The 15038-nt window shown below is 39.7% G+C and overlaps 1 protein-coding gene across 5 annotated transcripts in view; it reads right to left on the reverse strand.

Annotated features, from left to right (window-relative positions):
- The window catches only part of plod1a (procollagen-lysine, 2-oxoglutarate 5-dioxygenase 1a), a 41961-nt gene that overhangs the window by 12180 nt on the left and 14743 nt on the right, over positions 1-15038 (reverse strand). For all 5 annotated transcript variants that reach the window (XM_030139851.1, XM_030139849.1, XM_030139848.1 and 2 more), the window contains exons 7-15: positions 12890-12987; positions 11559-11660; positions 11338-11469; positions 9747-9868; positions 9355-9459; positions 9143-9268; positions 3806-3947; positions 1868-1981; positions 195-260 (exon numbers count right to left, since the gene is read on the reverse strand). In XM_030139851.1, coding sequence (XP_029995711.1) covers positions 195-260; positions 1868-1981; positions 3806-3947; positions 9143-9268; positions 9355-9459; positions 9747-9868; positions 11338-11469; positions 11559-11660; positions 12890-12987 — 1007 coding nt within the window. The remainder of the gene's footprint in view (positions 1-194; positions 261-1867; positions 1982-3805; positions 3948-9142; positions 9269-9354; positions 9460-9746; positions 9869-11337; positions 11470-11558; positions 11661-12889; positions 12988-15038) is intronic.

Below are 15038 nucleotides of genomic sequence, written 5' to 3' on the forward strand. Positions count from 1 at the left end.
AACTTCTGCTGTCTTTTGTAGTTTTACTCAAAAATATAAATTGAAACCGAAAAATTAGTTTCTTAGAGGAATAAAGTCTGTATTTATTTTTGTCCCAAATCGTGCAGCTGTAACATTATCAACACACACAGTTGGATCCATCAGTGGTTGATGTGATCCTGGACCCACTCGCCACAGAAATGGAACCCACTCACCGTTTCGATCAGTTTGTCTTTCATGATGCGAGTGTAGTTCTCATGGATGTAGCGGTCCTGCCAGTCCTGAAACACACAACAAACACACAGTATCTCAGTTAAAAAAAAATCTCAGTGCTAAGTATCTCAGTGCACAAAGAAAGTCTGATACTTAATTTCAGTGCAAAAAAAACATTCAGATACTTAACTCTTTCCCCGCCAGAGCATTTTACAGTGAGTTGGTAGCCAGCGCCAGCCTTTTTGGTCATATTCACTAATCTTTGAAGGCCCTCTGAAAATGTTTGCGTTAGGAGTATGTGAACACTGAATACATCAAAAGAAAGAACAGAACTTCAACTTTTAAACACAAAAAACAATTTTATTCTATCTTCATTTGTTCGTGAGGTATAAACATTTGAATATTGGTCATTTTCAGGAAAAACCTGAATTCTGAGCAAAAAACTGAGAAAACTGCATTTTTATCAAAGATATTGATTTTCAAGATAAAGCTGATTTTCTATTCACATTTTTGACTCTTTCTTGTTTACAAACCATAACACTGTCTTCAAAATCACAAAATAAAATAATAATAATAACAATATTAATAATTAACAACTATAAGATATCCCATCATTCCACAAATGTTAGTGGAAACCACACCAAACTGTAGACCAAACATCTTCTAAAGCACCAGGTTCCTTCTAAACTTTACACATTTACATGCATCAATTATGAGTCTAACACATGTTAGTTTAGCTTTTGGATATAAACACTTCCATATTCCTCATTTTCCTCCTGTCTGTCATTGTCTCCGTGTCGCTCCATGCCCCCCCCCACCCTCCTCTTCCTCATCTCTGTGTCGGACCCTCGCCGCTCCATGTTTCCCGTGTTCCGTGTCCGTCTCCCTCACCTTCTATTTCTCCGTTGCTGTCTCTAAAAGGTTCTTCATATATTGAATTGTTGGACTCTTTCTCCATAATCCTCTTTACAGCGTTTGAAACTGTGCGCCGTTCCTGCAGAGTTGGCATTTCCTCATTCAGAGCGAATGGCGCTGTATTTGTTGCCATGGGATACGGTGATTCCAGTGCAAAAACTTTCCACCTGGTCCTTCATTTTTCCGAAAAAGCTGCTTAATTGTTTGTTTTTGGACTAAGGAAAGCAATTCACACGATCCGCAACAGCTCCAACTACAGTTTAACAGTGAAAACACGGATTGATGGAAAATCTCATCAATGGCAGGGAAAGAGTTCATTTCAATGCAAAAAAAATTCAGATACTTAATTTCCGTGCAAAAAAACAAAAAAATCAGTGCTAGAAATTCAATGGCTTTTATAATTCAAAATCTGATGACACAAATTTACTTCCATATTTGTGCCTTTGTAAATGTAACGCACATGTATAAATGATAAGTCGAGGCACAATATTGTTAAAATTGCACTTATTTTTCTTTTAAAAAATTCTGTTATCCACATCTTTTTTTGTTTGGTTTTAGTTGTAAATATCACTACTTTAATAATGTAATGTTTTTTGCACTTAAACAAAGACAAATATTTGGAGTTGTCATTATTTATAGGTTATTATGGTATTATTTTACTGGTCCGACCCATTTCAGTTCAAATGTGGAACCTGAACTAACATGAGTTTGACACCTGTGCTACAGATGCTACAGACCACGGACAGAAGGACCAACTCACCGCTGGGTTCTCGAAGATCTGCCACAGGTCGTTATGTAGATGGTTGGTCTGGTAGTTTTCTGTGGACAGGATGCGACCGAAGGTGTGTAAGTTGGTGACGTACATGAAGATGGCCTGGAACAAACACAGAACCGAGGTTCAAATGGTGTGGGCTTTTTTATTATAGTTTAGTGTTATTTACACTACCGGTCAGAAGTTTGAGAACACCCCAATTTTTCCAGTTTTGTATTGAAATTCAAGCAGTTCAAGTCCAATGAACAGCTTGAAATGGTACAAAGGTAAGCGGTGAACTGCCAGGGCTAGGGTTATGAACAAAATAATCCAAAAAATGAACAAAAAAAATCTGCAAAATGAACAAAATAATCAGTAAAACGAACAAAATAATCAACAAAATGGACCAAAAAAAAATTACAACATGAACAAAATAATCAACAAAATGAACAAAAAAATCTACAAAATGAACAAAATAATAAAATGAATAAAATAATCAACAAAATGAACAAAATAATCAACAAAATGGACAAAAAAAATTTACAAAATGAACAAAATAATCAACAAAATGAACAAAAAAAAAGAATGAAATAATCAACAAAATGAGTGAAATAATCAACAAAATTAACAAAACAATCAACAAAATGAACAAAACAATCTACAAAATGAACAAAATAATCAACATAATGGACAAAAAAAATTTACAAAATGAACAAAATAATCCACAAAATGAACAAAAAAAACTACAAAATGAACAAAATAATCAATAAAATGAATAAAATAATCCACAAAATGAACAAAATAATCAACAAAATGAACAAAATAACAAAATGAAAAAATAATCAACAAAATGAACAAAATAATTAACAAAATCAACCAAAAAAATCAACAAAATGTACAAAAAAAATCTACAAAATGAACAAAATACTCACCAAAACGAACAAAAAATCAACAAAATGAACAAAATAATCAACAAAACGAACAAAAAAAATCTACAAAATGAACAAAATATGAACAAAATAATCAACAAAAGAATGAAAAAAATCTACAAAATGAACAAAATAATCAACAAAATGAATAAAAAAATCAATACAATGAACAAAACCTACAAAATGAACAAAATAATCAACAAAATGAACAAAATAATCAACAAAATTAACAAAAAAATCTATAAAATGAGCAAAAAAAATCTACAAAATGAACAAATTAATTTAAAAAAATGAACAAAAACATTTACAAAGTGAACAAAATAGTCAAAATGAACAAAGAAATTTACAAAATAAAAACAAAATAATCAACAAAATGAACAAAATAATCAATGAAATTAACAAAAAAATTAATAAAATGAGCAAAACATACGCATATGTTTGTTGTGTGTTGGTTTGAATCTAGAATGCTGATTCCTCCTCTATCTCCTACTAAATTCTAAACTGATGTGCTTTCCTGCTGTGTCCACACATACACACACGTTTGGGAAAAACTCTTCTTCTCTTGTTCTAAAAATCCATCCACATCTGTTCGTTTTTGGTCATGTGACTCTTGTTGGATTCAAAGGTCTTTCCATTAGTTTTGTGTCATATACCAATTTAACTACGAAAAACCACCTCTAACAAGAAGAATTTTCATCAGAAACAGAGTTTTGGTGAAATTTGTCATTTTTCCATTAGACAGATTTTTATGCGCAAGTTATATTTACGCAATCTGAGTGTCGATGGAATAGGAACTAGTGTGTGATTGGTGTAAAGATGGTGCATGAGAAGCACATGGAGAAACTGTGACGTCATAGAGGATGTTATGATCAGCTGTTTTGAATCCAGGAGCTGATTGGTCTGTTGGCATGTTGGTTCTTCGGGGTCAGAGGTGAACATTCTCTGAGATAAATCAGTGATAAATATGAGGTAAATAACCAACACGACAGTAAACAGGTACCTTCTGTCTCTTACTGACCTTGTTGCGAATGTTGTGGCAGAACGCCATGTCAGCATCTAAAGTGTTGGACTGGAACAGCTGATAGTCCGACAGTTCTGAGCGCAGCAGGTCGGCTTTGATCAGATACACACTGGACACATACGGAACGTTCCACACACCCCTGGAACAAAAACACTCAGATTTAGTTTCACAGGACATTCGAACAAACCATACTTTATTCCCCACATTTTAGCACAAATAGCTGTACTTTGTACGGTTACATTTTGTGGGTGGGACTCAGTACTGGACTGGTTTGGTTCTTATCTGAGAAAAAATAAAGGAAGGTCCGCACAACCAGTGAGCTCCCAAACCATTTAATGGTGACGTTTGGGGCCGAGGCCCTTCATCAGACTGAGGACAGAAACTTACACAGGTGTTCTATATGTGGCGTCTAATCACAACACGTGACCCGCGTTACACGTCATAACAGAAAAAAATTATTAAAACTCTTCAAACATATGACCAATTGTAAATGATCAAGAGTCAAACATTTCAGAGTATCCACAAATACAAAATACACAGGTGTTTTATATGCAGTGTCCGATCAAAATAGCACGTGACATGCAATATACGTCATCTTAGAAGATCAGAAAATAACTTGTAAAGCCTAATCATATGTGCAATCAATCATAAATCATGAAGTGTTACAGACGTCTGCAAATATACATGATTTTTAATGATCAAATTGCTTTGCACTCATATTTGTAAACAGATAATCAAATTTCTACAGGTCTACGTAGTTCTACTGTCCATCTGAATGTGGTGACAAGCACCACAGCATGTGTGCACGGTTCTTATTAACAAAAATACAAGAACAGATTTACAAGAGCAAAAACAAAAGAAAAATTCTTTTAAAAAAAAAGTTTATATTGGGCAACGTTGAGATACATCCAAATAGACATGTAAACTGCAGTGTTGGAGTGAGGATATATATACTACATACACTGGAGTGAAGTGGTCTGTGTGAAGATTAATTTTAGGAACGTGTGAGAAGTTGTGAAGAGTCTGTAAAAATGGTCTAAGATCAAATTCTTCATTGAGGCCTTTAGGGCTAAGTGTGTCTAAGGTGTACATCCAAAAAGCCTCCCGTTGGAGTAACAAGCGGTTGATATCTCCCCCTCGGCTGGGCACACTGACTTTTTCTATGCCACAGTATTTAAGCATGCTGACATTGTGTTGTGCTTGTGTCAAATGTATGGCCACTGGGTTTTTTGTGTCTTTGTTACGTATGTTTGATCTGTGTTCTGAGATCCTGGTTTTCAAATGCCTACTAGTTTTGCCAATGTAGGCTAGTCCACATGGACATTTAACATGTAAATTACGTTTCTAATAATAATAATAATAATGATAATGATAATAATAATAATAATAACCTGTAACACAAGAAACGTAATTTACATGTTAAAATGTCCATGTGGACTAGCCTACATTGGCAAAACTAGTAGGCATTTGAAAACCAGGATCTCAGAACACAGATCAAACATACGTAACAAAGACACAAAAAACCCAGTGGCCATACATTTGACACAAGCACAACACAATGTCAGCATGCTTAAATACTGTGGCATAGAAAAAGTCAGTGTGCCCAGCCGAGGGGGAGATATCAACCGCTTGTTACTCCAACGGGAGGCTTTTTGGATGTACACCTTAGACACACTTAGCCCTAAAGGCCTCAATGAAGAATTTGATCTTAGACCATTTTTACAGACTCTTCACAACTTCTCACACGTTCCTAAAATTAATCTTCACACAGACCACTTCACTCCAGTGTATGTAGTATATATATATCCTCACTCCAACACTGCAGTTTACATGTCTATTTGGATGTATCTCAACGTTGCCCAATATAAACTTTTTTTTAAAAGAATTTTTCTTTTGTTTTTGCTCTTGTAAATCTGTTCTTGTATTTTTGTTAATAAGAACCGTGCACACATGCTGTGGTGCTTGTCACCACATTCAGATGGACAGTAGAACTACGTAGACCTGTAGAAATTTGATTATCTGTTTACAAATATGAGTGCAAAGCAATTTGATCATTAAAAATCATGTATATTTGCAGACGTTTGTAACACTTCATGATTTATGATTGATTGCACATATGATTAGGCTTTACAAGTTATTTTCTGATCTTCTAAGATGACATATATTGCATGTCACGTGCTATTTTGATCGGACACTGCATATAAAACACCTGTGTATTTGTATTTGTGGATACTCTGAAATGTTTGACTCTGGATCATTTACAATTGGTCATATGTTTGAAGAGTTTTAATAATTTTTTTCTGTTATGACGTGTAACGCGGGTCACGTGTTGTGATTAGACGCCACATATAGAACACCTGTGTAAGTTTCTGTCCTCAGTCTGATGAAGGGCCTCGGCCCCAAACGTCACCTTTAAATGGTTTGGGAGCTCACTGGTTGTGCGGACCTTCCTTTATTTTTTCTCACATTCTACTTTTTTGGGATCCAGCACACCTCTAATTTTGGATGTGCGTGTCGTTCACCTTTTTTCTTGGTTCTTATCTGAAACATAAGGACTATTTTGTGTCAATAGGTCATTTTAAATCTGAACAGAGAAAAATAACATGTGGAGTTCCCCAAGGTTCCATCCTGGGGCCTCTTTTATTACATATCTACATACATCAGATCATAAGACCAAGGTTCTAATAGTTTTGGATTTTTCATTATAGTTTAGTTTTATTTAGTTTGGACTTTTTTTCTCTAATTCAGTTAGTTTAATTCGTTTTTAGAGCAGGTTTGATAGGTTTTTTTTATTAGTTTTAATTTTTTTCTAAATGCTTAGGGTTTTTTGGTGATTTTTGAAAGTTTTTTTTAGGTGGTCTTTGGGTGATTTTTTGTGTGATTTTTAGGTGTTTTTGTGTAATTTGTGGGTGATTTTTAGGTGGTTTTTGGTGATTTTTTAAAAAATGTTGTTTGTGATTTTTAGGTGGGGTTTTTTTGTAATTTCTGGGTGATTGTTAGGTGTTTTTTGGGTGTTTTTTGGTGATTTTTTTTGGTGGTTTTGGGGTAATTTCTAGGTGACTTTTAGGTGAGGGATTTTTTCTTAATTTTTGGATGATTTTTAGGTGGTTTTTGGGTTATTTTTTAGGTGATTTTTGAGCAATTTTTGAGTAATTTTTGGGTGATAGTTTGGGTAATAGTTTTAGATTTTTCATTCTAGTTTAGTTTGATTTAGTTTGGACTTTTTTCTCTAATTCAGTTAGTTTAATTCGTTTTTAGAGCAGGTTTGATAGGTTTTTTTTATTAGTTTTAATTTTTTTCTAAATGCTTAGGGTTTTTTGGTGATTTTTGAAAGTTTTTTTTAGGTGGTCTTTGGGTGATTTTTTGTGTGATTTTTAGGTGTTTTTGTGTAATTTGTGGGTGATTTTTAGGTGGTTTTTGGTGATTTTTTAAAAAATGTTGTTTGTGATTTTTAGGTGGGGTTTTTTTGTAATTTCTGGGTGATTTTTAGGTGTTTTTTGGGTGTTTTTTGTGGTTTTTGGTGATTTTTTTTGGTGGTTTTGGGGTAATTTCTAGGTGACTTTTAGGTGAGGGATTTTTTCTTAATTTTTGGATGATTTTTAGGTGGTTTTTGGGTTATTTTTTAGGTGATTTTTGAGCAATTTTTGAGTAATTTTTGGGTGATAGTTTGGGTAATAGTTTTAGATTTTTCATTCTAGTTTAGTTTGATTTAGTTTGGACTTTTTTTCTCTAATTCAGTTCATTTTAATTCGTTTTTAGAGCAGGTTTGATGGTTTTTATTAGTTTTCTTTTTTTTTTCTAAATGCTTAGTTTTAGTTTAGTTGTAGTTTAGTTGTAGTTCAGTTGTAGTTCAGTTGTAGTTCAGTTGTAGTTTAGTTTTAGTTTAGTTGTAGTTTAGTTGTAGTTCAGTTGTAGTTCAGTTGTAGTTCAGTTGTAGTTTAGTTGTAGTTTAGTTGTAGTTCAGTTGTAGTTTAGTTGTAGTTCAGTTGTAGTTCAGTTGTAGTTCAGTGGTCTCTTTTCTCTTCTTCTCTGTGCTCCTATTCAAATCAATCCCAGACAGGACTCTGCTGCTTTAGTCTCCATGTTTCCAGGTAGAGTGGGGACCAGAAGACGACTGGAAACCACAAGTGAACACAAGTGACGGAGCAAAAAGTGTCGTATGGAGACAGCACAGAAAACTGAGAGAGACAAAGAAATCCATTGAACATCAATCTGACATTGACAAAGACCAAAACCAAGGGAATTTGATCCAGAATTTTATCTGTTTTAGTTAGTTTTGTAAACACACAATACAGTTTCAGTTAGTTATCGTTTTTTTCTTTCAATTATAGTTTTTATTTATTTTAGTTAACAAAAATGTTTTTTCCAATTCTAGTTTTCGTCATTTCGTTAGTTTTCGGAAACGATAACTTTGCATAAGACACAACAAAATGAGCTATCATAACTACGCCGACAACACACAGCTCTATATCTGAGTGTCATCAGGTGATCATGGTCCTGTACAGGTCCTGGGTAAATGTATAGAGCAAATAAATGAACAGATGGCCCACAGTTTCCTTCAGCTAAACATGGACTAAACACAGGTAACTGTTTTTGGACCAAAACAAGAGCGAGCCAAAGTCTGCACAGAGCTCCGACTATTACGACTAAAAACCAGTGGTCTGTAGGGCTGTGTGCTGGCAAGGATCTGGTGATACGATACAAATCATAATATTAGGATCACGATATGATATATCACGATATATCATGATACTGTGAAAAAGGCTTTTTTTTTTTGTTTCTTTTTTGAAAATGATTATTTCCTGGAAGAATTGAATTACACCGGAAATCTGCACAAATACTAAACACATTTTTATTTGAACCCAACAGGATCTAACATTATATCACAAAATGTTCCTGTGTTCAAACTGAAATTCTGTTTTACAGACATTCCAGTTTCAGATCCTGTTCAAATGTTCAGATTCTATTAGTTCACAACTAACATCAGAACAGGATTTGAGTTCAATCCCAACAAAGGAACCAACATTATTGAATAAAAGAGTGTGAATTAAGAATAAATAAAATAGAAACAATAAAGAAAAAAACAAAAACAAAATGAATCTCCGCCATATCTGCATTTGAATAAATACCTAAAAATATCGATACAGTATTGTGAAATGAAATATTGCAATATATTGCAGAACCGATATTTTCTAACAGCCCAATGTTTGCACATCTTTTTTTTTTTCTGAACCAAACATTTCACAGCCCTGTTAGAGCCAGTGTGTAACCCGCTGGTGCGGCATAATACACCAGTTAAAACCAAGTGTTAAAGGTCTGTGTTTGAGAACTTACACCCTCCGTCCTTGAACGATGTCCACGTAGTCCTCAGAGCGAGCGTAGAAGCCGTCTGCGCTCAGAGCCCCCCAGAAGTTACTCCACAGCCGCCCGGGTCGGGTTATCATTGGAGCCACGACAGGACTGATACAGAACCAGAACCAAACAGGTGTGGGTCAAAGGTCAGGAGAACACACTGACTTCACCTCCGCTCGCTTTAATGTACTCACAGGTTTTGTTCGATCAGAATCTTCAGGGTGTCCTCGTTCTTTAGGACCACTTCAATGTCCAAGTTGAAGAAATAGTCGCAGTTTTTATCTTTCCGGCACATGTCACTGGAAGAACGAGAATGTTCTACATAGCATTATGACTGTTGTTCAAATGTTGTAGGACTGACCCTTACATGACCCCTACATGACCTTTACGTGACCCTTACATGACCTTTACATGACTCCTACATGACCTTTACATGACCCCTACATGACCTTTACATGACCCTTACATGACTCCTACATGACCTTTACATGACTCCTACATGACCCTTACATGACCTTTACATCACAGCTACCATCATAAGCAGACATTTTTATGTCTCAGTTCTAAAATTAATTGGTTCACTTACAGCGCCAAGTTACGGGAGGAAACGGCGTCCATGTCATCCTCAGAGCCGATGGATTTAACATCCTGGTACAGATGTCCATGATCCTGCAGGAAGGTCCGGACCTGGTCCTCATGATGAACCTCCTGGACACATCACGTGTGTATGTTTAAATTCTTTAACCAGCCTTTAACCCTTACAGACCCAAACGTCCACCTTTAACCCTTACAGACCCAAAGGTCCACCTTTAACCCTTACAGACCCAAAGGTCCACCTTTAACCCTTACAGACCCAAAGGTCCACCTTTAACCCTTACAGACCCAAAGGTCCACCTTTAACCCTTACAGACCCAAAGGTCCACCTTTAACCCTTACAGACCCAAACGTCCACCTTTAACCCTTACAGACCCAAACGTCCACCTTTAACCCTTACAGACCCAAACGTCCACCTTTAACCCTTATAGACCCAAAGGTCCACCTTTAACCCTTATAGACCCAAAGGTCCACCTTTAACCCTTACAGACCCAAACGTCCACCTTTAACCCTTATAGACCCAAAGGTCCACCTTTAACCCTTACAGACCCAAACGTCCACCTTTAACCCTTACAGACCCAAACGTCCACCTTTAACCCTTACAGACCCAAACGTCCACCTTTAACCCTTAAAAACCCAAACGTCCACCTTTAACCCTTAAAAACCCAAACGTCCACCTTTAACCTTTACAGACCCAAACGTCCTCCTTTAACCCTTACAGACCCAAACGTCCACCTTTAACCCTTACAGACCCAAACGTCCACCTTTAACCCTTACAGACCCAAACCTCCACCTTTAACCCTTACAGACCCAAACCTCCACCTTTAACCCTTACAGACCCAAACGTCCTCCTTTAACCCTTACAGACCCAAACGTCCTCCTTTAACCCTTACAGACCCAAACGTCCTCCTTTAACCCTTACAGACCCAAACGTCCTCCTTTAACCCTTACAGACCCAAACGTCCACCTTTAACCCTTACAGACCCAAACGTCCACCTTTAACCCTTACAGACCCAAACGTCCACCTTTAACCCTTACAGACCCAAACGTCCACCTTTAACCCTTACAGACCCAAACGTCCACCTTTAACCCTTACAGACCCAAACGTCCACCTTTAACCCTTACAGACCCAAACGTCCACCTTTAACCCTTACAGACCCAAACGTCCTCCTTTAACCCTTACAGACCCAAACGTCCACCTTTAACCCTTACAGACCCAAACGTCCACCTTTAACCCTTACAGACCCAAACGTCCACCTTAAACCCTTACAGCCCCAAACGTCCTCCTTTAACCCTTACAGACCCAAACGTCCACCTTTAACCCTTACAGACCCAAACGTCCACCTTTAACCCTTACAGACCCAAACGTCCTCCTTTAACCCTTACAGACCCAAACGTCCACCTTTAACCCTTACAGACCCAAACGTCCACCTTTAACCCTTACAGACCCAAACGTCCACCTTAAACCCTTACAGCCCCAAACGTCCTCCTTTAACCCTTACAGACCCAAACGTCCACCTTTAACCCTTACAGACCCAAACGTCCACCTTTAACCCTTACAGACCCAAACGTCCACCTCTTACCTGGTTGTAAATGAACAGTTGCAGTCTGTTTTTGGGGTATTTCAGTTTCAGCAGACGTTCAAAGAACACGCTGACGAATGGAGTGGGCTGTTGAATGAAGATCCCCACCATCACTAGTGGGTATTCACTCTCCTAAAATCACAAAAACAACGTACATTAAAATTTACACTATTCACAGAGACGGACTGAGACGAGTCCGATCCAAATGAAACAGGACGAACCTTCAGTGTGGTCAGTGGCTGCAGATCCTCATGACACACCGTGCACCCAGTTTCAAAGGTCCAGGAGTTGGGGATGTAGTTTCCCAGGTAGTTGACCTGCAGCTGTGACATAAAGGGGCTTTACTACCACACGTCCTCTGGTGTGATTCTAGTCTGTTCTATTCCAGTCTCCTTCACTGTCTCATGGGTTCAGCTCCGTTAGTTCGACAGGTGTCAAATTGGAGCGTTTGGTCACCTTCATTTTGTGTTTAATGAATAAAACACCTGTTTACAGTAGGGCTGTGTATCGGCAAGAATCTGGTGATACGATACAAATTACAATACAAGGATCATGATACGATATATCATGATACTGTTAAAAAGGCAATTTTTAAAATTTTTTTTTTATGATTATTTCCTGGATGAAGTGAATTACAGCAGAAATCTGCACAAATACTAAACACATTTTTATTTGAACCCAACAGGATCTAATGTTCTATCACAAAATGTTCCAACTGTGTTCAAACTGAAATTCTGTTTTCCAGACATTCCAGTTTCAGATCCTGTTCAAATGTTCAGATTCTATTAGTTCACAACTAACATCAGAACAGGATTTGAGTTCAATCCCAACAAAGGAACCAACATTATTGAATAAAAGAGTGTGATATAAGAATAAATAAAAAATAAACATAAAAAACCGAAACAAAAAAATGAACCTCCGCAGTATCTGCATTTGAATAAATACCTAAAAAATATAGATACAGTACTTTTTAATGTCGATACAGTATTGTGAAATGAAATATCGTGTTGTATTGCAGAACCGATATTTTCTTACAGCTCTAGTTTACAGACAGTTTTTCTGTAGTTTTATCAGGTGAATATTCATGTTAACAAATGATTAAGTTTTCATTCAATTGAAACATTATGTGTCAGTCGAAGGATGTGAGGATGTCGCACAAATGTGCAAAGAAACACACAAATGTACGGGTTTCCTTCACAAACAACTTAATCATTCGATCGTCCATTTAATGTCGTTTCAGTGTGTTATAGATCGTATGTCTGCGGTTTGTGGTTGACAGATGTAAAAAGATGCCCAAAGCCCATGGAACAGATGGGTACATCTGCTGACGATCTGGGGAAACTGTTCCTTAAATGGCCTCATGTGTCACTGTTATATGATGTATTGTCTGCTGAGGAGTTACTGTTGTTGTGTTTGACTCTAATGTGATGGATGCGGCATCATCAGATCCTGTGACATCATCAGATCCTGTGACATCATCAGATCCTGTGACATCATCAGATCCTGTGACATCATCAGATCCTGCGACTGAACCTGAACGCATCATCAGTACCTTGGTCGGTCCGTTTCCGTGGATGACAACAGGCAGTGTGTCATAGAGGACGTTTCTGGCTCGTACTCGTCCCTCCTCAAACTTAAGCACCACCTCATCTGAAAAACCCACACAGAAAACAAAGAAATAAAAATAAGAAAAACAAAACCCACAATTAAACAAACAAATAACTAGAAAAGTGCTCGGACAGCACAGACCTCCACCAAGGCAGATGTGTCTGTCCTCTGTCTGTCTGTTCGTCCTCTGTCTGTCTGTCTGTCTGTCCTCTGTCTGTCCGTCTCTCTGTCCATCCTCTGTCTGTCTGTCCATCTGTCCTCTCTCTGTCTGTCCTCTTTCTGTCTGTCTGTCCGTCTGTCCTCTCTCTGTCTGTCTGTCCTCAGTCTATCCTCAGGGTGTCCATCTGTCCTCTCTCTGTCTGTCCGTCTCCTGTCTGTCTGTCTGTCTGTCCTCTCTCTGTCTGTCTGTCCGTCTGTCTGTCCCCTGTCTGTCTGTCTGTCCTCTCTCTGTCTGTCTGTCCGTCTCCTGTCTGTCTGTCCGTCTGTCTGCCTGTCTGTCTGTCCCCTGTCTGTCTGTCTGTCCCCTGTCTGTCTGTCTGCCTGTCTGTCCCCTGTCTGTCTGTCTGTCTGTCCGTCTGTCCGTCTGCCTGTCTGTCTGTCCCCTGTCTGCCTGTCTGTCCGTCTGCCTGTCCCCTGTCTGTCTGTCTGTCCCCTGTCTGTCTGTCTGCCTGTCTGTCCCCTGTCTGTCTGTCTGCCTGTCTGTCCCCTGTCTGCCTGTCTGTCTGTCTGTCCGTCTGCCTGTCTGTCTGCCTGTCTGTCTGTCCCCTGTCTGTCTGTCTGCCTGTCTGTCCCCTGTCTGTCTGTCTATCTGTCCCCTGTCTGTCTGTCCGTCTGTCTGCCTGTCTGTCCGTCTGCCTGTCCCCTGTCTGTCTGTCCGTCTGTCCCCTGTCTGTCTGTCCCCTGTCTGTCTGTCCGTCTGTCTGTCTGTCCCCTGTCTGTCTGCCTGTCTGTCCGTCTGCCTGTCTGTCCGTCTGCCTGTCTGTCCCCTGTCTGTCTGTCCGTCTGTCTGCCTGTCTGTCCGTCTGCTTGTCTGTCTGTCCCCTGTCTGTCTGTCTGTCTGTCCCCTGTCTGTCTGTCTGCCTGTCTGTCCCCTGTCTGTCTGTCTGTCTGTCCGTCTGTCTGTCTGCCTGTCTGTCCCCTGTCTGCCTGTCTGTCTGTCTGTCCGTCTGCCTGTCTGTCTGTCTGCCTGTCTGTCCCCTGTCTGTCTGTCTATCTGTCCCCTGTCTGTCTGTCCGTCTGTCTGCCTGTCTGTCCGTCTGCCTGTCCCCTGTCTGTCTGTCCGTCTGTCCCCTGTCTGTCTGTCCCCTGTCTGCCTGTCTGTCTGTCTGTCCCCTGTCTGTCTGTCCGTCTGTCTGCCTGTCTGTCCGTCTGCCTGTCTGTCTGTCCCCTGTCTGTCTGTCTGTCTGTCCCCTGTCTGTCTGTCTGCCTGTCTGTCCCCTGTCTGTCTGTCTGTCTGTCCGTCTGTCTGTCTGCCTGTCTGTCCCCTGTCTGCCTGTCTGTCTGTCTGTCCGTCTGCCTGTCTGTCTGTCTGCCTGTCTGTCCCCTGTCTGTCTGTCTATCTGTCCCCTGTCTGTCTGTCCGTCTGTCTGCCTGTCTGTCCGTCTGCCTGTCCCCTGTCTGTCTGTCCGTCTGTCCCCTGTCTGTCTGTCCCCTGTCTGCCTGTCTGTCTGTCTGTCCCCTGTCTGTCTGTCCGTCTGTCTGTCTGTCCCCTGTCTGTCTGCCTGTCTGTCCGTCTGCCTGTCTGTCCGTCTGCCTGTCTGTCCCCTGTCTGTCTGTCCGTCTGTCTGCCTGTCTGTCCGTCTGCCTGTCTGTCTGTCCCCTGTCTGTCTGTCTGTCTGTCCCCTGTCTGTCTGTCCGTCCGTCTGCCTGTCTGTCTGTCCCCTGTCTGTCTGTCCCCTGTCTGCCTGTCCCCTGTCTGCCTGTCTGTCTGTCCCGTCTGTCTGTCCCCTGTCTGTCTGTCTGTCTGTCTGTCCTCTCTCTGTCTGTCTGTCCGTCTGTCTGTCCCCTGTCTGTCTGTCTGTCCTCTCTCTGTCTGTCTGTCCGTCTCCTGTCTGTCTGTCCGTCTGTCTGCCTGTCTGTCTGTCCCCTGTCTG

This window comes from Sphaeramia orbicularis, chromosome 7 (genome assembly GCF_902148855.1).
Source record: "Sphaeramia orbicularis chromosome 7, fSphaOr1.1, whole genome shotgun sequence".
Lineage (NCBI taxonomy): Eukaryota > Metazoa > Chordata > Actinopteri > Kurtiformes > Apogonidae > Sphaeramia > Sphaeramia orbicularis.